The 25,002-nt window shown below is 42.2% G+C and overlaps 1 protein-coding gene across 1 annotated transcript in view; it reads right to left on the bottom strand.

The window, feature by feature from the left end:
- Positions 1-922: 922 nt before the first annotated feature.
- LOC131120573 (receptor-type tyrosine-protein phosphatase N2-like) overlaps positions 923-25,002 on the bottom strand; it is a 98,255-nt gene continuing 74,175 nt past the window's right edge. The window contains exons 15-23 of the mRNA XM_058065242.1: positions 18,393-18,540; positions 16,287-16,360; positions 15,148-15,225; positions 14,952-15,071; positions 13,292-13,458; positions 11,896-11,949; positions 10,472-10,536; positions 4,366-4,439; positions 923-2,371 (exon numbers count right to left, since the gene is read on the bottom strand). Of these exons, the coding sequence (XP_057921225.1) occupies positions 2,300-2,371; positions 4,366-4,439; positions 10,472-10,536; positions 11,896-11,949; positions 13,292-13,458; positions 14,952-15,071; positions 15,148-15,225; positions 16,287-16,360; positions 18,393-18,540 (852 nt within the window). The 3' untranslated portion in view covers positions 923-2,299. The remainder of the gene's footprint in view (positions 2,372-4,365; positions 4,440-10,471; positions 10,537-11,895; positions 11,950-13,291; positions 13,459-14,951; positions 15,072-15,147; positions 15,226-16,286; positions 16,361-18,392; positions 18,541-25,002) is intronic.

Genomic DNA, 25,002 nt, shown 5'->3' with positions numbered 1-25,002 from the left:
GAGCAGTGAAGACATTAGGCCAAGAGTGACGCTGTACCTATTTACAGTAAATATAACAACAAACTACAAGTTTAAGCATTTTGGAGCCATTCTAAAATCACAAAAAAAGTGAAATTGTTGATACAAATAACACCAATAATAATACACTGTGTCCAGCTATAACACAAATACCTCAACAAACTTGTACTTTTTCCAACTACTGAACGCTTCCACAAGCTCAAGCTCCCTTGAATTGCATTTACTTAAATCCACATTCACACAATTAAAACGCTCATTCAAGAAAAGAAATGAACAGCAGTTTATAGCCACCAAGTAATGTTAGCTTATTAGATCCTATACATCCCATAATGTGGCATACATAAAGTCAGGCTACAATGCCATACCTTTACCTTTGGACCCATTCTCCTCTTCTTTCTAAATTGTGCAACTGGTGGCTTTGACTTTCTTTTCTATGATTTGTTAACACAAATTAACAGCACTATGATCATCTCCGACATTCACGACTAGCACCCAAGGCTAAACCAACTCATATTCACTCACAAATTATTTCACATTTTCAAAGTGAAATAGCCAGTTTGAGGCTCTTGGCCTGCAAAATAATTAATATGATATAATATTAACAATGACATTTTTTTATTTTTGAGCAATTACTGTTGTAAGTTCCATTTTTACCTTATAATTAAGCTGAGGGCTGAGGTCCAGGGACACCCCGACCCCCTAGCAAAACTTGCATGGTTTCATCCACATCATGAGCATGAGTAAATAGTTATTTCCCTCTCCACGGCGTCCCCCTGGAGCACCAATTGCCATACAGGCAATTGGCAAGGCATTGCCTGGAACCGCCAGTCGAAAAGAGCAGCTTTAAAACATATAATTAGTGTTTTTACAAAAAGATAAGCACTCAAAGATCAAGGGTCATGAATGACGTTTACAATACAACTTTATTGACAAGATGTTGACACCAGTAGAACAAAACAAACCAAAGCTGCATGGTTTTCTGTACAATGTATTGATGCGTGTGTGTGTGTAGCCTTTTAGAACAAATTGCACACCGAATAAGCAGGTAAAGATCCAAAGAGTTAATTGCTGAATGCTTCTTTTAATCCTTATCATCATCATCCCGATAGAATCTTTGATGAAGCTCATATATAATATTTGACTATTTGCTTGATAAATAGCCATGCACAAGTTAGCACCAGAAAAAAAAACATAAAAAAAAAAATCACTGTGCTGCGCTAAAACAAAAGCAACCAACTGAAAACCTGTTGTAGTAACGGCAATAATAAAAAACAGCCAAGGTTTCATGTTAAAAGTTCCAAAAATGTTCATTTTCATCTTCACTTACACAAAAACACCTCACGCTGAAAACAATGACCACAAATATCTGTACAACTATTAGCAGGTTTGTGAGTGTGGAAGTGAAGACTTGAACACTTCATAAGATAGTAACTAGTCCATCAACACCTTTGACATCAAAAACTTTCAATGAAAGTGGCTATACATGCAAAAACCTGGATTAAAAGCAAGCAAGTTCCTGCTACTGGACTGTACATGTACAAGTTAGCCTTCAATGCTACATAGAAGAAGAAGTACTCCGTACCAAAACTCTGTGGACTTCAGCAGAACCTTTAAACCAACCTGTTCCTAATGTGTGGTTCTTATTTATTGCTCCCTGGGGGGCCGTTCTGTGTCCTTATCGCCACACTATTGATTTTGAAGCACACAAAAGGCCGCCATGTTGGATTGATGTGCAACGTAAGGATGGAAATGTCACAGAACTAAGAATCAAACATGATCCGTACATAAACAGTCAGCTGAGATGCTAAGCCTTCGTCACAACGGGACAGGTTGTTTGGCTTTGCCATTTTTGGCGTTCCCCAAATTGCTCTTTTTTTTCTTTCTTCGTGTTCGCCGTTTCTCGCATTTCTTTGCACGTAGATTAGCCGCAGGAGCTCGTACGACCGATTGTGATTTAAGCTTAAATGGAATATTTGCCACTAGCTTCTTTTATTGTCCCGATGAACATATTTTACTCAATAAAACGATGACAATTTCACTTTTTGCAGCTTTTTAGAAGCAAATGTGGAAAGAAAAACACGGTCTTAACAGCCCATTAATATGTGAACATCATTCAGAGAGTAGACGACATGACGACAATTTCTCTGCTCACCACAAGGAGGAGAAATGGACCAAAGAGGAAGATGATACAAAGAAGCCAAAGAGGAGCGGCCAGAGGATTTTAAAGTACAAAAGACAGGAAGGATGAGCCAGGAAGCGAACTTGTAGTCCTTCATCCTTTCTACTGAGGAAGAGCTTTTAAGATGGCGTTCACTTCTTCTGCAACCGTCGTCAAAGCAAACTCGAACTGATCCTGCAGAGAGAGCAAACACACGTATGAGACGGCCCCGATCGAGTCCTGGTGTGAAGAACCAAGGTGTGTAGAGAAGCTGAGGGGGCTGCTGGTGGAACATCTTGATTCCATGGCTCTCCGCTGCTTCCCTCTGAGGGAATCATGACAGCAGCTTGCATTGCTGAGGAAACACGCTTTAATAAAACGCCGGATCGATAATGCCCCTTGTGTCGCACATCCTCCTTCTTATGATATTGACTCTCCTGCCTGACGCAGCAGCAATCAGCACCTCACTGATGGAGACGCTCACACGTGGTTTTAGCAAGAAAACCAATACAAATGTTATATTATCGTGTTAAAACAGTAACAGTAAATAGTACTAGGTGATTGTTTTGCTGTTATTTAGGAATTTAGACCTGAGATAAGATGTTGCCATTATGGCTGTCAGTTAGCAACATGCTACCAAGCCGAGTGGAACATCCCTTCAGGCCCCAGTGGAGTACATAAAAAGTGAAGGTCGCGACCTGTCTGGACACAAAAGTGATCATGAATTCAAAGTAATTAGTAATATTAAAAACATTGAACAGAATATTTGACATTTTTCCAACTGTGGTTGGAGTCATAAATACAACGTGAACATCATTGTCTTTGGAAAAGTCTATTTTCTCCAATGGATCTGATGAGATGGGGTACCTAATGAAGTGCCCAGTCTGCATCTACGAGTAACGAAGGTCTACATTGTCAGTGGGATCTCAATCACACCAGAGGAAGCAAAAGTCTGAGGACTCCAGCGCGGACAATTGGATCACCGTGGCTGAGGTATCTGGGGTAGTCAAACCTCCTAAGTGGCAAAGTTCTGGGGGTTGATGAGTTTTACCCTCAATTCTTCCCGTTGAGGGAAGTCTTGGCTGACAAGTCTCAGTCCACATGGACTGGAAGACCACATTGTGGTCCCCCTTTTCAAGAAGGGTGGACAGGAGGAAACACTCCTCAGCCTCCCTGGGAAAGTCTATTCCAGGGTGCTGGAGAAAAGGCTACAACCGTTAGTCAAACCTCGGCTAAAGGAGGCGCTATGTGGTTTTCGTCCTGGTTGCAGAACACTGGACCAGATCTACACCCTTGCAAGAGCACTCAACCGGTCAACATATGCTTTGTGGACTTGGAAAAGGCACTGGACTGTGTCCCTTGCAGTGTCCTGTGGTGCTACGGGATTGGGGGCAGCTACCATGTGCCATTTGGTTCTTGTACAACCGGAGCAGAAGCCTGGTGATCGTCGGCCTCTGCCAAGGCTGCCCTTTGTCACCAATTCACTTCAGAATTTTCAGGGACAGAATTTTTAGGCAGAGCCAAGGGAGTCCAATTCTGGGTCTAAGGATCTCGTCTCTGCTATTTGCAGGCGAGGTCCTGATGACTTGATCAGGCTGTGACTTTCAGCGTTTCATTGTTTACTGGGGGGGTTTACATACTGGGGAGGTTTACATCTGAGTGGGAAGCTTCTGGGATGAGACAGCATCCAGACCATGGTTCTCACTCGGAAAACTGTGGCTTGCTCCCTCCGGGTTGGGAATGAGGTCATTCCCCATGTAGAGGAGAGTTCCAGTACAGTATCTTGGGGTCTTGGCGATCTATGTTCCCATCCTCACCGATGGTCATGAGCTTTGGGTTGTGACTAGAAGAACAAGATCCCAGGAAGGGCTCAGAGAAGGATTCTTGAGAGGATCCTTGGGGTCCTCTGGGATCTGGTATGGATGCCTCCTGGACTCCTCCCTGGTGAGGTGTTCCCGGGAATGCCTAGCCGGGAAAAGGCCCCCGGGGCAGACCTAGAACACGTTGGAGGGATTCTGTCTCACAGCTGGCCTGGGAACGCCTTGGTGTCCTCCTGGTGGAGCTGGAGGAGGTGGCCAGGAACGGGAAGTCTGGGCTTCCCTACTGAGCCTCCTGCTGCCCCCGCACCCCGGATACGGATAAGCAAAGGAAAATGGATGGATGGATGGAATATCAATGAAGTGGTCTACCTTGGTCTGCACCATGCCTGGCCTCTGGTCTCTCAGGTGTTCCAGCGTTGCTGCTATATCAATCTCCTTGGCGCCTACACACGCACACACACACAGACGGGAAGAAAAAAAGGAAATTGCGTTGGATGGAGTTCAAAACTCCAGACAAAATCTGTCAATCTTCTGTCTCGGCAACAAGATGGCTCCACTCCTACACGCACACGAGCGTACACGTGTGAGCAGCTGCAGGATGGCGTTTTGTTGGCTGGATGCGAGTGGATGGAGTGGTGAGAAGAGAAGCTTTTTCTTGTGTGAAGGACAATCAGAGGCTGCCGTGCTTGTGATGTTACTCATGAGAACGTTGATGACGTTCATCCTGATGTTTGTTGATCTTTCAACGTCCTCATGTTTCATAACTACGTCTTTCCAGGACTCAAAGTGCAGACTGACTGAATGCTGCTAGACATGAACATTATGATGTATTTGGAAGTGCTTTCATCTCCATGATGGCTTCAAAGCAGGGCTATTCAGCTGGCGGAGTGCAGTTCAAAACTTGATAACATTTTGCAGCAGGTTCCTAAAAACAGCGAAGCACAGGATCTTTGACTTGTGTTTTTTTCAACAGGTCCTTAAAAACATCAGAAGACTCCTGTGATGGAGAGCAGTGATTCTTAACCATAGAAAAACTTGGGCCTCAAGCGCCACCTTTTGGGCCGCAAAAAACGTTTGAGTTTAGCACCAGTGTGCCGCGAGGGCCGTGGGACTGCGTAGTAGCTTATCAACTGAAGACACCAGCGATAGGCTAGCCACTATGCTACTGTATGTTAACCATGAGACGCTCAGGTACAGTGCCGCCTCCGAACAGGTGGTGGCGGTAATGTGTCAGTCAGTTGTTTAACAAGCTCACAGAAGATGAGAATGACATTCAACTGCAACTAACAATGGATACATTTTTGAAACTGAAAAATGAAGACAAATGTGGTGCCGGTCCTCGCCAAAAGACGACATTTTTACCTAAGTACAATCCTGACTTCATAAAGTACGGCTTTGTAAATGGAGGCAGGTTTTAGCTTGTTAGCTTGTTAAACTGTGAATTGATTTGATTTATTATTGAAAACAAATGAATCGCACAACGATGAGCCAATTCAAGAAACAATACAAGGATGCACTGATGGATCTGATTGGATGCTAAGAAAATGCTAATGAGGTTAGCAATGCTAAATACAAGGATGAAGAGTCTTGAACCAGTCATGATGTGCTATATATATCACTATATTGACACTTACTATGGTACTATTATGGCAGTGGATGCTCATATCACCGAGTACTTCGGTACGAGGTACATTATAAAAAAAAAAAAAAACTTAACCTGTATTATGGAAAGCAGGAAGTGAACAAATGTAACAGTTAGTGATTGTAAAAGTACCAGATGGAGGGGTAGGATTTAATAAGCTTTGCTTCTTCCTACTCCTTTTGGACATGTGGAACTGGGAACTGATTATGGGATGCACTCAATTGGAATCTGATGCATGTTTAAATTAAATTATATCATTACCATTACCATTACCATTACCATTACCAATGAATGAGATCATTGAAATCTATACAATGTTAATATTTAATGGGCCACTCTGCACTGGAAAAATCGGGCTTCAACATCAAAAAGATTAAAAACCGCTGCTGTTGAGGACCTTTGACTAGCTTAAAATAATATTTTCTCCAATTATTATTCATATTGTACAAATATGAAGGTCTTACATTGACATTACAGTCAAGTACAGGTTTTGTAAAAAAAAAAAAATCCAAAATTTTGTTCCAGTTTTTGTACACGGTCTGTGTTTTTGTACAATAGTACAAACTAACTCGTCTGTTTGGCCTTTACTCTATCCTTACTCTATCGTGCAGTGAAATCGCCAACCCAAACAAAGCATCGTTCATGCATTTTTGATTTGAATTGTGACTAAGAACCCCAACTAAGCCAACGGGCCAAAGCACCTCCACCTCCATGCTTCACAGTAGTTCTGGTCTTCTTAGGATCCAACTCAGCATTCTTTCTCCCAAACATGATGAGTGCAGTTGATACCAAAAACGTCTCTTATTAAACGTCTATGTTTTGCACATAGACCAGCAGGGGGGGCCCATACGACCGCTTGTAACCTTGACTTCGCTTACTACCTCATTAGCATTTTCTTAGCATCCAATCAGATCCATCAGTACACTTCTCACAGCTACTCGGGGGATTACATGCTCGATGAGCATTGCTATGATATGCTGTGATGTATATTAACCAGTTATTTGGTGTGACTCAATTGGCGCACTTGTGCACTTCCACTTAAGTCTTACACTTGAGTGCTTTAGTTGGGTGTAAGTGTAGTGCAGTGCACTCAAAATAGTCCAACTGGTACGTGTGCAGTGACGGACACTTAGCACCCTTGTTGTACAATCAAGAAGGTTTTTTAAGTGACATAATCTCTCAGCAATCACTGGGACGTTTGTACTTGTGGAAGGAAGAAAAAGTATTTGTGTCGAGGAGAAAAGATGGATCCCGTCATTAGGATGACATGTTGATGACACTTTTTCAGTCGGTTGTGCGTGGGAATGTAAAAAGAATCCGTCGGGAGCAGAAAGATGTAGGAGCGTCTGACAAAAGCACACAAAGACGGGGAGAAGAAAAAAGGAACATTTCATTTACGTTCACTGGTCTCTTCTTCTCTTCTATCCAAATGTATGAAATCCCAAAAAGAAAGAAGAAAGAAGTGAAAAGAAGCCTGGTTCCTTTTTAAGTGTTTTGCTGGTGACAAATAAAGACGATTGAACATGAAGTGCTCCTTCAACAAGCTGGCCACCATTGTGCTTTCGCTGATAAACCTCCTCAGGCCTCCCTCACGTCTCCATGGAGGAGGAGGAGGAGGAGGAGGAGGAAGAGGAGGAGGAAGAGGAGGAGGGAGAACCAGCAAACAAAGAGGAGACCCTCAGAGGCGAGGGTCCGGGTTACTGGCTGGAAAAAAAAGATGGTGAAATGAAATGGAAGGATGATGAAAAGCCGGCCACCACTCCAAGGGTTTCACTCCATTCTTAAAGATAAAAAGGAGGGAGGGATGGGAGTGATGGAGGTGTAAAAAAGAATGGGGGGGAGGGGGGGGGGCTTACATTAGAATGAATCGAAGGAGAAAAAAAATGTGAGAACCACAAAAATACGTCCTGAATCCAACACAACAGGTTTTGGGGGCAATTCTCACCAAAAGACGATTGACACAAAAGAAACATGTCAATGTAGGTGGAGGGGGGTGGGGTGGGGGGGCATACTAGAAGGGGATAGGAGGGTGGGATGGAAACTATAGATTTTGTCTCTCGAACCTATTTCCTTTTGGTGTTTTATACAATAGTGGTTTTACATACGGGTCACATGGGCAGGGCGGCGTTCTCAAGGGGCTGCATGGACAAGGGGGGGGATTAATATTTACATTTGGGCATCGTATATGTATATGTATATGTATATGTCAGATGGGCACCTCCACAGGTGGGATAGTGGCACCCTGGGACATTCATTCATTTTCTACCACCAATCCTCACGAGGAAGTGGTATTATATTTCAGGAAATGGTATTATATTTCAGGAAGTGGTATTTTATTTGAGGAAGTGGTATTATATTTGAGGAAGTGGTATTATATTTCAGGACGTGGTATTATATTTCAGGTTTCAGGAAGTGGTATTATATTTAAAGAATCGAGAAGTGGTGTTATATTTCGGGAAGTGGTGTTATATTTCAGGAAGTGGTGTTATATTTCAGGAAGTGGTATTTTATTTCAGGAAGAGGTATTATATTTCAGGAAGTGGTATTTTATTTCAGGAAATGGTATTATATTTCAGGAAGTGGTATTATATTTCAGGAAGTAGTATTATATTTCAGGAAGTGGTATTTTATTTCAGGAAGTGGTATTTTACCTGGCCACACAGTACAAAAGAACATAGGATCATGAACTCAGACTCGATCTATCTCACTCACGGTGCGATCAACACAAACACAAGGCATGATAGGAACCCCCTGACACAAAGAGGGGTCTCCAACAGGCACCACTGTAGCTAGAACCGGTACTGGCTGTCCATGAGGATAAAGCCAGTCATCACGCAGGAATTCTATCAAAATGCAGAAGCAGGGAAAGCATAGACAGATGCCATGGACTGGCCACAACCAGGAAGGGAATTGGGTGCTGAATCGTAAGTCGGTAATAACTTTCAGTGGGTTGTCCCACAACCTGCAACCAAAGGCCTCTAATGGACACCATATTGGAATGGAGGTGACAGCCAACCAACATGTCAGCAACTCAACATATTTCATATTCCATATTCCATTTGGGTTTCAAGACGGAGTCAACAGGGGTGTCCAAAATACTTGATTTTATGAACATGTAGTTTAAAAAAGGTTTCAGTAGAAGCTGAGATGTGGACTTGAACCATTTGGACTAGTTCAGAGTTCAGTTCATTTAAAAATGAAAGACTGACCTTGTTTTTAAAGAAAATATCCATCCCTGCCTAAAACTGTTGGCTGTTTCCAGTTGTTGCAATCCTCATCTGAACGAGTTCAAGTTCTTTATTCACAAATACGTTACCTTTGGTTCAACATTCTTAGAAAATGAGCGGGTTCAATGAATACGTCCTTTTGAACTTGTTCATGATTAGACACTTATCCATCAGTTAAAGTTGATTAATCACGGATAACTATCACAAACAATACAACTAATCGAGTTGTGCAGTCCAGTTAATTATGTAGCACATTATTATCAGTGCTTCCAATACAATCATGTATTGATTTATTTGGCCTGAGTATTGTATCTCTTCTTCTTTACACACCTCGTATGATCTGCCAAAGAATAAGACGTAGCAGGAGGGATCAGTGTTGCCAACTTAGTGACCGATGCTTTAGCGAGTATTCTACCCCCCCTCAACATTCGCTTTCTGAAAAGAGCGATTAGCGACAAATCCACTGACTTTTTATTGGATTGTTTTGGAGGCTTGTGAGCACAAACACACAATGGTGGTTTCATTTCAAGGTCAACAAACGTGTATTCAGCAGGAAACACACAGTGAAGCCACGATGATGAAGGTGAACGTGTGTGATGCAGTCGCCGTGACTACTCGGCATCCAACGACATCATTAAAGAGTGCTTATGATGCGGGCCAGTAATTACAGTAATTATCTTAAAGTGCTCCTCACGCGCTGATGACACTTAAGATGAAAGCGCTGGCGGTCAGTTCATTTAAAGACTTTGTCCAAGTTTATTTCGGTGTCTCTCCTCTCGCTGCTTGGGCATGAATGAAAAAGGACACATTCACCGGTGCTAATTATGTCTGGACTGATGAAGTGCACAGATTAAATAAAATATAATGACTTTTTTTCCTTTGGCTCAGAGGCAAAGAATACAACTGATTGGGTGTGTTTGTGTTAATTAGATATGAATTGCAAATTGACTTTTAACTTCGAATGCTCCGATCAGGGTTTTATTCTGCTGATTGCGATACCCATCACCCATTAGAGAATCACACCAAGGGGTGTCGTAGAAGGGCCTAAATTAAGGCCTATTCTAAGGTCCACTGACTGTCAGGGGCCCCAAAAATTGGTAATTATTACCGAATAAAAATGAGTGAAACTTACAGAGGATGGCATGCCTTCTTTTAAAAGAGTTTGGATATGACAGTATACCGTATTTTCTGGACTATAAGTCACACAAGGCCAAAAATGCATAATTAGGTAGAAAAAAGTCGCACTGGAGTATAAGTCTCATTTTTTGCGGGTAATTTATTTTCCAAACTACTTGACCAAAACAGGCATTACGTCCTCTTGGAATGCAAGTTGTAACAATAAAAGAATAGAGAACAGGCTGAATAGGTGTAAGATATGCTAACACAATGGTTATTCAGCTACACCAAAAATAAACATGAACACAAAAGGTGTCCAGTGTTTATGGAACATAAACACTTTTTTCATTTATAAGTCGCTCTGGAGTATAAGTCTCAGGAACAGCCAACCTATGAAAAAAAGTGTGACTTATAGTCCGGAAAATACGGTAGTTAACAATAACGATGAGTTAACAATAATGACAGACAGAAAGTAGTTTTCCGAGCTTACCTTTAGCCATCTTGTTGAGGACCATGTCGATGAGGATGTACGTCCCAGACCTTCCAGCACCGTCACTGTTAGGGAACACACACGGTGGGGATACAGAAAGAGAACCAGAGAGAATTATGTGTGTTTGATAAAACTATAAATAATAATAACAGGGTTCTTACAGATTTTGCATTTCAAAATTCCAGATTTCTTCCAGACTCAATAAAAACATCCTAGCATGGTAGGCATATATGCAACCTGACCGTTCAGTCTGCAAGCGTGTCGCATACATATCGGATTTATATCGACTTATCAATGAGGCCTGAGTCGCATTTGAAAAAATAGGAATTGTGCTGTTTACACTGACATAAAAATATCAGATACAGGTCACATACGAGAAAAAAATAAGTTGACCTGCAGTGTGAATGTAGCCGAGGGCAGGGGTGTCCAAAGTGCAGCACATGGGCCATTTGCGGCTTCTTTTTTATTGGCATGCGGCACGTTGAAAAATAAAGTTCAACCAAAAAGCTCAGCAAAAGGCGAAACAGAAGCTGAAATGTTCATGTTCACGAATAAAAGAAAGCTTTCTTAGCCTTTTTAAAGAATTTTAAAAATACATCAAAATATCAAAGTGGCCACATGCATCCTTTGATTTGCAGGATGCAGCCCTCGGTGGAAAGAAACTGGAAACCCCTGGTCTCGGGCCTAATTAATTGACCTACTCAATTAATCAAGGTTCAGATGAAGCAGCTAAAAGTGGATGGTTCCAGCCCGAGTACCATGTAAAAAGTGAATGGGCTTAATTGTTGAATATGTATGTAATATTCAGGCTATTCTAGCTAGGTATTGTGCGCTATATATGTGTGCCCTTACAAGCGGCTTATAATAACAGATTGATCTTTGTTTTTTTAGCCATTCATAGTTTTATGTTTTAGAAAACAACAAAGTAATAGTCTTGGAAATATTCATATTTTTCCACACTACTCCAGACATGGAAAGGTGTAAAGTGACATTTTTGAACATTATTTTACCTCACATGCGTCACATATTTATTTACATTTTAGTTTAAAATACTATTGGTTATTATCTTGCTGACAATTATAAACAATTTTCATCAACAAAGAGGCAAGAATTGACTATTTTAAATGTACTGTTTTTGTAACATCTACCAGAAAGACTCAGGAGGTTTAAAGGGAAACATTACAGAGGTTGGCATTCAAAATTAATGGAAAAATGAAAATGCTGAATTGTGATGAATTATTTTGAATTGTTGTGAGAATTTTTCATGGACCACAAACTGAATGTCACTCGTAAAAGCACAGATCTCCCCAAGGCCCAACTATTGTAATTTGGGTAAGAACTACACCTTGATAACATGGACACCTATCTTTGCGCTTCACGCCTCATGCATGAAGGTAAACGTTATCAACCAGGCGGTGACTTGCCTGCAGTGCACGATGATGGGACAGGAGCGTCCGCGGTAACACTTGTTCACCTTCCTGCAACAAACAACAACACACAAGGAGGATCTTTCAGCATTTGTGACCGGGAAGAAGTGTCTCATGAAGTCAGATTAAAACCTTAAATTGAGTTTGGCGTATCTGAACCCGAAGGTGACATCAAACAGGAAGCGGGCTAATGTAAGCCAGAAGCAGAGAGCTCCATCATCTCTGATTCTCTTTTAAGGAGACACCTCGACAATATTCAACATCGACATTCTCTGTGATCCATTAAACATTAGTCACGCTTCTTTTATTCCTCCATGGACTCAAAGGTGCCATTAAAATTCCCTCCTAAGAGTCCTCACCCCTAACATCCTTCCCTCGCACACTCACAGGCCACTTCATTAGGTACACAACACAATATTAAGGTACACTGTATTTAGTTGCCAAACACTTTTCTCATTCCATGGAGACATGGAGAGGTGGTGTTTGATGGTGGTGGTGGTGGGGGGTGCGAGGGGAGGGGGGTGAGGCCGATGTGTCAGTCTCAGTCTCCCTCTCCACCCCCACACTTTCATCCTACACCCCAAGTCAGAGCTCAGTGCAGACAGTCAAAAGTCACGTTACCATGGAAACAGCCGGCAGAGGGAATCTGGGAGGGTGCACAGAGGGAGGGGTGAAGAAACAGGAGGGCAGCAACACCCTGCCTCAGATTCTGACTTGACGAGAGCGACACAATGAAGATGGACAAGGACTCAAAGCCAGGAATCATGACTTCCACAAATGAAGCAACAGTCTCTTGTGGGCAGGCTGATGGACTCCCTGCTCATCCCGCTCCATGTGGACGTCATATTTGGAGGCTTGTTGTGGGAAAGGGACAAGGAAAGGTAGTGGGCGGGGCTAAAGCAAACCATAAGCAAGCAAAAAGGAGGGAGGTCACCTCAGGTCAGCAGAAGCAGAGAAGAAGGCGAAGAGGCGGGGTCGGGGTGGGGGGGTCAAAGGAGCTGGGGTGTGGGTGCGGGTGCGGGTCAGGCTTGGGGTGGGGTGGGGTGATGGGTCGTGGGGTCCATGCGGCCCCTCGGTTGCAGAATCACAGTCTCCAATGATCACTTTTGTGACTATGCAACTGCGCTTATATTACTAGCTGCAACATCACAAAAATGACACTGGCAACCGCTAGTTAGCTGGTAAAAGAGGAAGTGGGGGGGCAAGGTTAGAACACAAACATGCCGTCATGGGCGGAAGTAGGCAACCAAAAGAGGATGGCTTGTTTCCCCGGTAACTATGGTGACACGTATGGCCTCCTTGAGAGCACAGCGACTGGTCAGCTGACACTTTTACCGACCACACGGACGCCACGGTTGGTGTTTGTTTGTTTGGCGTCGTCTGGGCTCCCTACCTGCGGAAGTCCAGGAGGGTCCGGCTGGTCTCTGGGATGTTCTGGTTGAGCCAGGTCAGGAAATGGAACTGGGTGACGGTCCGTGTCTCGTTTGTCTGCATGTTCTTCAAGTAGAAGCTACGAACCAGGAAGTCATCACACCAGATGTGTTCTGACACCAGATTGACCTGCAAGGCAAACACCATTAGCAGCGGTAGCAGTAACTTGGGTCTCCAGATGTTTTCCACTGAGGGTCACCCACGGAAACATTTAAGGATGGCTTGCAACATGGATTGTAACATTTCTTCTAACATGTTTTATGACATGTTGTAACATGTAGCATCTTGTAACGCTTTGTAACACGCTGTAGTGTTGAAACATGAGCTGTAACATGAAACGTGTGTAACTAGGGCTGGCAATATTTGATCGCGATTAATCACATTTGTCTACAGTTAACTCAGAATTAATTGCATTTAATCGCAGATAGAAATATTTTCATAATAAGTAGGGACATTTGTGGCAAACGATTCAATGTGCAACTGCAACCATAATTACATCAAATTTGATGTCAAAAGGTATCAATTTCGGAACTATCTCCACATTTGGTGAGTAATATTTCAACAATGCAATGGCAATATATGTAATATGCCAACAATGAGAACAACACGTGGCTGGGCCGGTGATGGTGATGACACGTCTGCATCTCTTTTAAAGGAATCTTTCAATGTTATCTTTTCACAATGTTACATTCATTCATTCATTCATTTTCTACCGCTTATGCTCACGAGGGTCTTGGGGGGTGCTGGAGCCTATCCCAGCTGTCTTGGGCCGAAAGGTGGGGTACACCCTGGACTGGTGGCCAGCCAATCACAGGGCACATATAGACAAAGAACCATTCACACTCACATTCATACCTATGGACAATTTGGAGTGGCCAATTAACCTAGCATGTTTTTGGAATGCGCTAACCACTCAGTCGCCATGTAGCCCTTCATGTTATACTAAATTAGTATATTTTGTCATACTATACAGTATGTTTGATGCTGAAAGCTATCAAATGATGGTATTTTTACGACTTATTAGATTATGATATTTATGTCAACATGTCGAAAATGTACTTACATAGTGTTATTGGTTACACATTAGTTTGGCACCTGCAAAGCCAGGTGGAAACAACACGCTATGAGATGCAAAACTAACTTCATGAGGGCACATGTCTGGTCATTACACCAACGATGCTCTATGCTAACGAGGCAGCTAATGTCGGTGTTATTTAAGTTGCTCAACATTGGCCAACACAGCTCGCACCCGTGGTTTCAATACATCTAAGCTCAGTTCTGACTGTGAGGAATAACACAAGACGCGACAAAGTATTTCCACTAAGTGGCTGCGTGGACCTCCACTTTCTCTCATACCGCAGGAACGCTATGAAAGATTTGATATACGGGTATTTACGGGTATTTGTCACATAGGCTGTAACAGCCAACGTGTTGTAATGTCTTGTACACATGTTACAGCACTGTAACACATGTTACAGCACCAAAAAGGCCACACAAAATCTCCCTAAGACCCGAATCACCTCAGGAATATTACTGCAAGATGGACCATTGATGTTGGCACTGCTAGTTCCCTGATACCCCAGAAGAATGCAAGGCGGCCATACTGTACATGGCCATCGTACCTCGTAGATGTGGTAGAGGTTGGAACCCTCGTCGGGCCAATAGTGGTAGCACTGCTTAACTCCGCTCTCCACCAGAGGTGTCAACATGACGATGACCACGCAGCCGTTCTCCCAAACCATCTGCAAAGAAAAGTCTTGGTTCCTCGGATGTCCTTCTCAGGGTGTCAAACCTGCTCCAATATCTGGGACAGCCTACCTGCCAGAAGTCGGCCACAGTAGATGGCAGTGGGCCTTGCGTGGCGATGTAGGCGGGGTTCCTGGGGTCGTGGTCCATCTGCAGGGAACACAAACGGGGAGACGCCATTGATGCCTGGTGGTTGTCTTCATTGCAGGATATATGCAAAATAAGCGTCTCACCGTCATGTGATCAGTGCTAGCATGAGCGTACACAATGTCGGCATATTTAGTGTGCCTCGTCTCCCAACTGGGTGCTCCTCGGTGAGCGAGATTTCCTGTCAACTTCCCCGTGACGGAAATTGCCAAGGGACGGCGCGGGTGTGCGGACATGACGCACACATTGGCGAGTGGGTGACTTACGCTCCCGCCTATTACCATGCAAATTTGTACACTAAACGTAATTATTGGCGAGACCAATTTAGTTCAGAGGCAATTCCAAAGCCAAGACGGATCATTTCTGAGCTTTCTTTCTGCCCACAAAATTACCTTTAATGGTGCACTGTTCCCTTTATGAGGCTCCAACCAGAATGCATTGCCAATCAACGTCTGATTGTTGCTCAATAATACGCACCAAGAACCCAGTCAATCACATACAAAAGAATATGAAATCATCCGACCCCTGGACACTTCATTAGGTACACAGCTCACTAATTAAAAATGAAAGCTAATAAAGCTCACTTTTGATTGGCACTGTAACAATATGCATGCAATTAATATGATGCATCTATTTGTGCCTGTGACAGTGACACACACACACACACACACACACACACACATTTATATTGTCTGCAGTATTGTTGCTGTTGTGCCTTGAGGGAAACAAGTGAGTATAATTCTCAACACGGGTTCTTTTCCCACTGCTTCCTGCAAGCTGATTGGGTCCCAGTGAGCAAAAAGGGCCCTGTCAGCGCACCGTGAGAGTAAACAAAACAATTTGGATCACATTAGCATCAGCCAAGGTCAAAAACAATCATTTCCCAAGACTCTGTGGATCAATTTACTTTTCTGAAACATTTGACGCCAACACTCGCCCGCGGTCTTGGATCCATGCAACCATCATGAATATTCACGTGCCACCACGTATGCACACTGGTACATCGCCACATACACTGAAGGCTGCAGGGAGTGTGTGTGTGTGTGTTGTGTGAGTGTACGTACAATAGGGCTGGCGTTGATGTAGTCAGAGTTGCCTTGACTGTTTTCCAGCCTCAGGGTGATTCTTGAATGATCATCTACAAACAAAAATGGTGGAAGTCAGTGCAGTGTATGAAGACACCATGCTATTTCACTGATGAGCATTGATGACATTTCCCTCCGTGATTCATGTGCCTCACTTTAAATTCTTTACAGGAAGTGACGTCACCCTCGTTTACCCGTATTTAGGTTAAGTTAACAGTACAATGCTGTGTCTGGAAATGGAATCTTGACCATTTGAGTTGATCCAGGCACCCATTAATACTTTTTGCCTGGTAAAATTACAAATTTATTACAATATTCTGACTTTCTAATTGTAATTTTATTGTTAACAGTCGTCCCTCCTCACATTGAATTTTGACGCTTTAGTCCATCACAATTTGTCAACAATATATTAATAAATCATGCTGGTTGGTGGTTGAATACATTCTCAGTAAGCGTAATATATTTAAGCAAATTGTATATATTTTTTTGTCTAAATTAAGCATTTTCAAGCATAACAATGACTAAATAAACAAACTAAAACACACATAAACTATACACTGTATTGATGATTGAAATTGTGAATGTAGTATTTTACGTTAGTCATGAGGTGTCAGTAATTATTCACTGAGACGATCACCAGACTTGATCGCCGGAATAACAGGCTTTTATTGCAGGCTTAAATTATCTCACAACAGGCACAATAATAAGAAGATAATAATCATATCTATAACATGTTGCAATTATAACCCACAAAGTGAGTGAAACTGAACCCCCAACGTCAATTTTTGCCCGCAACCCATTCCGCTCCTCTTGCACCAGAATACACTTACTGCAACACCACACCAGCACAGCAGGTTTTATTTATATCTTTATGGGGTAATACAAGTGCTAATATGACTATATGAGTATTCTGTCTATAATGTTTAAAATGTCCGTAAACAGATTGTCTATGCCATATGTACAAATATTCAATTTATAAAGAAGGAATCCTACTTGTCTGGAACCAATTAACCGAGATAAAAATTTTGTTAGTAATCATGTACTCAAGATGCATGTTGCATGCCACCGCTTGTTTTTTATTGTCCTGTGGCATATTCCTGGGAATAACATTTAAAAACAAAACAACAACAAGTAGAAAATACAGGATATTTTTCCAATCTACATTGGATTGGTTTCCAATCCAATCAAAATGCTCCCACACACTTAAATATTTCAGTGTGCTGACCTTGGGAGGGAATGTTTGGTACAGTGAGGGGTAACTACCGTTGTAGTAATGTTTGGTACAGTGAGGGGTAACTACCGTTGTAGTAATGTTTGATACAGTGAGGGGTAACTACCGTTGTAGTAATGTTTGGTACAGTGAGGGGTAACTACCGTTGTAGTAATGTTTGGTACAGTGAGGGGTGACTACCGTTGTAGTAATGTTTGGTACAGTGAGGGGTGACTACCGTTGTAGTAATGTTTGATACAGTGAGGGGTGACTACCGTTGTAGTAATGTTTGGTACAGTGAGGGGTAACTACCGTTGTAGTAATGTTTGATACAGTGAGGGGTAACTACCGTTGTAGTAATGTTTGGTACAGTGAGGGGTAACTACCGTTGTAGTAATATTTGGTACAGTGAGGGGTGACTACCGTTGTAGTAATGTTTGACACCCCTAACTAGGTCTACTGGGGGCGAGACACAAGTCTCCACGTTGGCTTCCTCTGGTTGGTTGGTGGCCTTTTCAGGTCTCTCATAATCCTGGCCAAACGGTTCTGACATTTTCCCTGCAAAGCCGACGGCCCTTTTGTAATAAGAAGTAGAAATTAATCCTAATAAACTGCTGACAATCTGCTTTCATTAAGCCCGCTGGACAGAACTTTTGAAACTGACTTATTTCTGCAGACGCTGTGTGATATGAATCATTGACGAGGTCCGTGCAGGAGAGCTTTAATAGAAGCCTCATTTGGAGTCTACTGCTGCGGTTTGTGTGAATGTGATGTATTACCTCCTGAATGATGATGAGCTACTCATGTTACACCAACATATCATCAACTAATGATGTTCCTTGGAGAGCTACAAGACATAGGAGATGTTGTCTTACAGGCCACCACAGCAGCAGAGCGGTTCTTCTTGGCGTTGCCGTCCTTCAGGCCCACCGTGCTGGCATTGGGTTCCGCCTGGTAGGCACACAACGCCTCCCACTCCTTCTCCAGGCGGTTCTTGTTCTTCAGGTGATCCTCCATGTAGGACTGGAGGACACAGAGCAAACATGAAGTCAGGGGACCAGTGACTTGTACTCACAGAAGATCAGAACTTTATTATTTGAGTCAGACGTAATCAAACAATCAATCAGAGGCCACCAGCTTGGATTAGGAATTGGCCACCGTGAAAGGAAGCGAGCTGCAGTCTGATGTTTGTCAGCATGCATACAAATATGAAACGGATGAGGGAAACAAACAAGCTGCTGGAATCATTTAAATGCAGCTAATTATTCATAGAGGCACTTACAAATAGACTTAAAATGATTGCTTTCAAGTCTATTTGTCATGAAGGATTATGTTCATTTAAAAACAGGATACTTTCACACTACTACTATGTATAGTACCACAGAAGGGACCGAAAGTGCTACGACACTTCAGTTGTGATTACAGCTCTATTGTAAATGTTATGCAAGTCAATATGAAGATAATGGCAAAGTGCTAACTTGCAAACAGTTAGCATGAAGTTATAAAATGAAGTTGAAGTTATATTGTGGTTTCTTTTATCACATGCTATGTAAATCTCTGCAATTTAATATGAGGATAACGGCAAAAATGATGACATGCTAACATTTTGCATGCTCGCAAGTAGCAAGCTGGCGCTGGCTACTGAAAGCGGTATCGCAGTTTTATTGTGATGTTTACGCACTGTTGCCAACTTTTCAGTAAGAATAGTACCTATTGGCTGTCCTAGAGGTCGTTACAAGTGGCTTTGTATATAATTTACATATCATGTAAATGACTATTTTTGCATCAACCTACCGTTTTATGATATATCGTGAGCCATGCATCACACATCGTATTGTATCATAAGGTACGCTGACATTCCCGTCCTTAATCCCAACACGTTGGGATGCGGCCCAGACTCTACCTCCAGTTGGCCTCAGTGAGTTTGAGACGCATCATGCTGGATAAATGTCGCCAATGTAACAGTATGCTAATGGAAAAAAGCTAACATGCTAACAGTTACCATGCTACCAAGTAGCAAGATGCTACCAAAAGTGTTTTCTATCATGCCATTTAAATGTTGATAATTTAATATGAGGATAATTACAAATCTTTTTTACACGCTAACGATTAGCATGCTAGCACCGTGCAAGTGATTTTGTCTTGGAGATGATTAAAGTATTGAATTATGTAGCGAAAGTACCAAGACAGTTGTAAAGTGTTCTAGTGTCACATTAAAGGAAATATTTTGTACTTCCAACATTTCTGTTTTCTTTGTGGTCCCTCCTGACTGTCGAAATTGAATTACTGGAACATATCAAACAATCTAACATTTTTTTAAACTCACTACATCACTCGACAACTCCCCACCGCCGCCCCTACCACCCGCCCCCACTCTAATGCCAGAGTAATAAGGTTCTGTGGCAGTCTAAAGGGATTATTGCAATCCAATCAGGAGGTGCTGAGATCACCATGTGTCGTCCAAACACTGAATAATCCCTTTACAGCTTGGTGGGGGGGGTGGGGGGGGCTTATGGCCGCTGTAAGACCAATGAAATAAGGTGCAATAGGATGCCATTGTGGCTCTATGGAAGAAAACGCGGACCCATTCAATCTTTGACCCCAGCACATTGCTGAATTGGCCATCAGACGTGTTTGTTGCTTTTAGGTTACCTGCTACTCCCCAGCGGAGGAGTTTTACAGGCCACTTCCTGGCAGTTTGTTATGTTTTATGCAGGATGACAGACAGTCTTTGGCCAATGATCAACAACCTCAATTGTTAACGTTCGTGCTGACATTTGTACAACTTTAGCTGGGTAGGAGTCACCGTGCGTACTTGACCCGCCGACCTGTGAGCGTGACAGATCGCGTCCCAGCTGGACACACGGCGGAGAGAAGCACAAACAAAGTGGCTGCTAATCTGGATGGAGTATAATCTCTAACACTTGCTTGGCCTGCAACAAAGGACAAGATAATGTGCTTTATATAGAGAGTCCACTAATCCTCTTAAGACACAGGCGGAGAGGATGTGGGAAGGGGGCGGAGTCACATGGGACCCCGTAATACATTAACATAGATAAGACGGTGAAAGCTGCTTCCACGCAAATTAAAAGCAGTGGATGGATGACGACATGGAAGTCATCATCTTGGGAATAGAGCGTGTTTTTTCTTTTTAGGAGCAGCAGTGAGGCGGGAACTCATCAGCGGGTTATATTATTTTTAGGTTTGTTTATCACTCAACATCACCTCGCTGGCAAAGCGAAAAAAGATGCTGACAGAAAAAGGACAATTTTAAGTAAATAAATAAAAGATATGAGACGTATGATAGAAAATTTTACTATTTAATAAAAAACAAATGAAAAGAATATGCTAAACGTGCATATACGATCAGTGTGCCTGATGGACAAATGCAGGCAGCACAGCAGACTGCAGTGTGATCCTGCTTCTACAGTAACATGTACAGCATAGACTCATATACCAAATATGTATTGCAATTGCTCATCCATGTTCATAATAAAAAGCACTCAAATGTAGGGTTGGGTATCGTTTCAATTTGAGCGATTCCTGTTCAGATTCGTCATTTCAATTCCGATTTCTTTCAGAGGTGGGGTCATAAAAAGTTGAAATGAGGTCGCAAACAAAAGTTCTTGGATTAAATGTCTGTGACCTTTTTATGAATGACTTATTAATTGCCATGAATTTCTAACAGGGCCATTAATAACCAATATATATCAAACCGTCGGACATGTACATAAATACTTACAAGACTCTTTATCGAGGAGTACACGTTCAAAAATTATTTGAATTTTTAAAAAGCTTATGAAAAAATAATGGCACATATCCCGTTTATGTGTTTATGTGCTGGTGAGTGTCTTATGATGCTAACTTAACCATGTTAGTGAATGCCTACTAACCTGCATGGTTTGAGTTGGAATATACGTATCACTTTTAAAACAAACTCTCTTCAATGCAGTCGTAATTTATTGACGACTCATTTATTGAATATGTTACCTGATTTTCTTAAAACAACGGGGTGAAAAGTCCAGTGTAGCGCATCATAAACAGGCGCTCTCTGTAAACTGGGAATCCGGAGGCGTTTAATCCTCTTGGTGCATCCTCCTTTGCACTTTGCTCATTCAAACTAGTCAAGCTAGCTAGCGCCTTCGCCTTCACCTTCGCATCCTGTCCATGGATGAACACAAATGCTTCCTGATGCGTCTTCTTGTTTGGTGGTATGCCGCTGGCTAATCACCCAACATAGGCACCGAAAGTTACAAAACTTAACGATTACGGCAGAATCGGAATGTCAGAACCCAACTCTACTAAAAAGGCTCTAAAATAATCCAGTCAAAATGTCTTGATTGTTTCATGAATGCGATCACTCCTCCACATGATACAACAAACATATGATAAATTGTGAATGTGACCAGGCAGAGACAGAAATGGGGTGCTGTTGTGTCAATAAGATCAATAAAACATGGCTTTTTAGTTTGTTTGGTAATGGTAATGGTAATGCTTTAATTTCATTTGAACATGCATCCGATTCCAATTGAGTGCATCCCATAATCAGTTCCCAGTTCCACATGTCCAAAAGGAGTAGGAAGAAGCAAAGCTTATTAAATCCTACCCCTCCATCTGGTACTTTTACAATCACTAACTGTTACATTTGTTCACTTCCTGCTTTCCATAATACAGGTTAAGTTTTGTTTTTTTAATTTTTTAAATTCAAAAATTAAAAAAAAAATTAAAAAAACAACCTGTTTTAAATTCAAAACATAAAAAAAAACAAAAAAAACAACAACCTTAAACCTTAATATATATATATCGTTTAATAACCATGTATCGACCTGGATAAGCTCCTGCTGCCTGCAACCTTCAACAGGATAAGATGTGGAAAATAAATGGACAGCTGAGTCCTGTTTTCTAAGAAAAGTGTTGTTAAATGACCTCTGTTATGATCTGGTGCTAGACAGGGGATCCTCACATATTCACCATTCAGCATTTGCAACAGAGGGTCACACAGGAGTGGATTTTGTAACAAATCTTGTACCACCCCAATCTGGTGAAATGACTCCCACTATCATTCTCCTCTCATTCAATATTTCTTTCACTGCTGTACAGCTCCCATTTTTTGGTCAATATTGTATATTGAATTTGATTTGATCTTCACTGCATGCTGTCACCTGTTCATTGTTGTGTTGTGCGTCGTGACTCCATAGTGGGTGAAGACTTCTACTGCATAAACACTGTGGAACACACGCACAACAACAAGGCGACAGCGCACAGTGATTTGACGGAAGGGAAAGTAACGCCGAGAAGGTCTGATTTTTCAGAGGAGGCATTTTTTGTGATGCAAATGTGTTGCTCTTTTGAACGCACATTGTTTTGAGAAGACACACTCTTTATTTAATTGGCCTACCAACTGACAGGAAGCATGTTCCTCACACAGAAATGAAGTGTGGGTAAGTGACTCCAGGAAGATGCACTACACTACTGATGAGGATGTCATAACCCTTCATGTCACAAAATCCCAACTAGCACGGCACAGCAGCTCTTCGACTCTGATGGAAAATAACAGGCACCCATCACTCACTAACAATCTAACAATGGGAACACCAACTTAGGCTGGATTGCACGTGTGATGTTCCCATCTGATCATGTGATTGGAAATCTCATGACCTTTTATCATTTTGATGGTCATGTGGTGGTACAGAGTGAGACCTCTTCACTGCCTCGTATTTGAAGTTGAGGTGCTGTTTGGTTTTAGTATTTCTTGTTGCACTAAAGTCCACTAAAGCTTCTAGTGTAGCAGTTCTGGCTGTCCTGTTCTTTTGTGGTTAGTAACTACACATTTGATACTTTAAACGTATTTAATAACCACACGTGGCTTTTCTCCGGGTACTCCGGTTTCCTCCCATATTCCAAAAACATGCTAGGTTAATTGGCCACTCCAAATTGTCCATAGGTATGAATGTGAGTGTGAATGGTTGTTTGTCTATATGTGCCCCGTGATTGGCTGGCCACCAGTCCAGGGTGGACCCCGCCCCTCGCCCCAAGGCAGCTGGGATAGGCTCCAGCACCCCCGCAACCCTCGTGAGGATAAGCGGTAGAAAATGAATGAATGAATGTATTTAGTGTGTGAGGCATATTTAGGGCTTAAACCTTGATGGTGCTTCCATGCATTTATCTTGTTAGTTTACTTTGTCACGAATCACAATTGAAGTTGAATCTAATTGAATTGACCACAATCACCTTAGTGCAAATGTTGATCCAAAATGGTAGATAGAGCGAGCTGACGTAGCCTACGGTGTTGCCTCACTGCAGCAGCATGATCCAGGCTTATTTGAGACATTTTCATGTGCGTTTTTGCCATTTAGCCCCCGCAAATAGCAGATCTACTGTATAGAAAAAAAAATACTTGGGTGTGACATAACGGCCAGGGAAACACTGATTGAAAATGAGGAGATAATTTTAGAAAAGATTACAGAAGAAACATTACTCCTCATTCATCAAGACTTCCTATGAATAAATATGTTCTTTAATCCTTCATATTTCAAAGAAAACTAAGGCACTCTCCAATTTGTTCTTATGCGGGATAATGAACACTCAACATGATTTATGCTACAATGCATTTTCAGTGCAGAACTGGGGCTTGCATTTGCTACAGTTATTCTAGTCCTTTAATAATGTAGAAATCATTTCATGCAATTATGTATTCGTTATTATGATGATGATGTGCCACCAAAATAACAAATAACATCATTTAAATTCCCTATTCATGAGAACATCGTGGTGCTTTCAAAGACATCCAGTAGCAAGTCTCTTTCTGGACATCCACATAAAGTGGTTTATTGTCTGTGTTAGAACTGCAGGCACGGAAAGGAGTCCAAAGAACCAATTAGGTTCCAAAGGGAGACAAAATGTTCTTCATAAGCTAGTAAGATAGCTGAGGTGTTTTCTTACAGGTAGGCGAAAAAAAGACCAGAGAAATGAAAGCCAGCGAACAGAACGAGGACGGCTCGTGGGCGGCTTTAATGGCACGCAGGTTCCTCGTTCGTCTCTGGCGAATGGAAAAAGAAGCTCTTTTGATGTTTGGAGTTCGGCATGGCCCTCTGTGGGCAGCGAGAGCAAGTCTGACCTTTAAAAATGCTCCAAATGATAACCCAGAGTGTGAAACCTTTTATAGTGGAGAGGCGACACTGTGGTTATGTAACGTCTACTCCACTGTGGAGTGTTCCCCGTGTGGGAGGACGCAAACCGTCTGGGCCAAAGGTACGCACAGTAAAGCTATCCGAGGTACTGAAAGAACAATGCCTATTTTATTCCAGAAGAGCTCAGACATGTTTCTGCTTCCAGTAAAATGATGGCGGCCAAAGCACAGAGCAAGTGGAACACAAAAGAATACATTTACAACGAATGAATGAATGTTGCATACAGTATACACGCAACCTCGGTTTTTCTACAGTTTTTGTATGATTCTGTTTTGGTCACAAAAAACGATATGAT

The sequence above is a fragment of the Doryrhamphus excisus genome, chromosome 1 (assembly GCF_030265055.1).
Source record: "Doryrhamphus excisus isolate RoL2022-K1 chromosome 1, RoL_Dexc_1.0, whole genome shotgun sequence".
NCBI lineage: Eukaryota > Metazoa > Chordata > Actinopteri > Syngnathiformes > Syngnathidae > Doryrhamphus > Doryrhamphus excisus.
This window is presented reverse-complemented; position numbering and strand designations above follow the sequence as displayed.